The following is a 1,722-nucleotide window of genomic DNA, read 5'->3' as shown; positions in this document are numbered from 1 at the left end:
TCTGATGGGTTGGGAGGCTTGGAGATTTAATTATTTTTTTAAAAAGCTATTTTTTGGCAGAGGCTTCCAGACCATTTCTAAATTACTTTTTGAAAACATTTACCAAAAGACTAAGGTATGACTACCACATAAAATTATTGTTTAGGGAGACAGAACTTCTGCATGAACTTTCCCCTTTGGGAAAACGGGTTTTTAAAAAAAAAAAAAAAAAAAGGTAACATTTATTTGTGCCTAGGCTAATAGAAAGAATGAGACTAAGCCCTTGTTTTTATTGATTATTTTTAAGATTGAAACAGACTATTATAACAATATTTGAGATTCCACAGAGAACTGCATGCTTTTGTTATTAAAAGACTTTTTTTGAAAAATTTGACCTTTACCTCTTATGAACTGAATATAGAGGTTTCAAGCATTTCTGCCAGCATACAGTCATTCACAACAACCTTCTAGAGCTTATTTTCTACCTTTTCCTACAGAAGGTAATACTCACCAGAAGGCCATCACCACCACTGAATGATTCAAAGTTTCAGAGCTCAAAAGTGATCAGAACTCACAAATTAGCATAATTAGTCCAAAGCTTGATTTAAATGTTTGAAGAACAGCAAACATCAAATAATACAATACCAAATAGAATATTAAAGTCTCTATGAGGTAATAACTCATCAGCTACAACCACCTAAGACTGAAATTTTCTGTACTTAATTTCTATTAGTACAACACCTTCATTCTTAATGCTTCCTAGGGCATCACAGGTTTTAGAAATTAATGTATTTTTAGCATTCCACAGTAATGATCACTTTCAAAAACTGCAATATACATCTGCATGTTACACTGACATACAACACATAAGTATTTTGTCACATATCAACTTTTAGCCTCAAATAATAGAATACAAAAAGCTATACAGGACAAAACACCACAGAATTTTTGAATATCCCCCTTTCCCAATTGTTAACAGGTAGCACTTTTTCTAAAGAGAAAGTGACGAAAAATCCAAAATTTCTGCATCCAATGTTTGACTCCAACTTTCTACTTTATCGTCTCCTGGTACCACCATATCCTAGAATGAGAGGGGTAAAATTTACATTAGTTTTTAAAAATGCATTAGAATTGCTTATAAAATTACAAGTCATACATGTTTATTGTTAGCAAATGAATGAGATAGGAGGAAAGGAAAGAGTGAGCCACTAGGTGGAACTGGGCTGAGCAGGACGGTGCATCGCCTCCCACAGCAACCTTCCCAATCACTGAGCCTACACTCGCACATGGTTGCTGGGAATGACAGTTAGGACCCCCAAAAAAAAGATGCATTCTATAGTGGAGCCACCATGGTACAGGCAATACTCAAAGTCTAAGCCAAAAAGACAGAGGCCAGTGGCACATAAGCCATGCCCTGCTACCTCTCACAACTCCAGTGGTAAGAGACATAATGTGGGGAGGGTTATGGACTTCAGATAGTTAAGCATTATTTAGACACCATGCACACACACACAGGCTACAGGATGACAAGTCTTCCTATCTGGAAAGTCTCTCAATTATTTTCAGGTTTAGATTATTTGGTTTTTATGATTTTCTTTCATATAATTCCCATACATTTCTAGTTGATAGTCATGATTTTTTGCAAGTCTTCTTTCCACTGAGAAGGAGTTTTCTTCTGTCATGATGTCTTACCTAGCCATATATATATATATATTTTATATATCTATTACATGTATTATATAT

The 1,722-nt window shown here is 34.8% G+C and overlaps 1 protein-coding gene across 2 annotated transcripts in view; it reads right to left on the bottom strand.

The window, feature by feature from the left end:
* Nucleotides 1-259: 259 nt before the first annotated feature.
* SARAF (store-operated calcium entry-associated regulatory factor) overlaps nt 260-1,722 on the bottom strand; it is a 19,663-nt gene continuing 18,200 nt past the window's right edge. For both annotated transcript variants that reach the window (XM_011944544.1, XM_011944545.1), the window contains one exon: nt 260-1,060. In XM_011944544.1, coding sequence (XP_011799934.1) covers nt 1,035-1,060 — 26 coding nt within the window. In that variant the 3' untranslated portion in view covers nt 260-1,034. The remainder of the gene's footprint in view (nt 1,061-1,722) is intronic.

Source organism: Colobus angolensis, unplaced genomic scaffold (assembly GCF_000951035.1).
Source record: "Colobus angolensis palliatus isolate OR3802 unplaced genomic scaffold, Cang.pa_1.0 Scaffold233, whole genome shotgun sequence".
Taxonomy (NCBI): Eukaryota; Metazoa; Chordata; class Mammalia; order Primates; family Cercopithecidae; genus Colobus; species Colobus angolensis.
The sequence above is the reverse complement of the archived record's forward strand: the minus strand, read 5'-3'. Positions and strand labels throughout refer to the sequence as shown.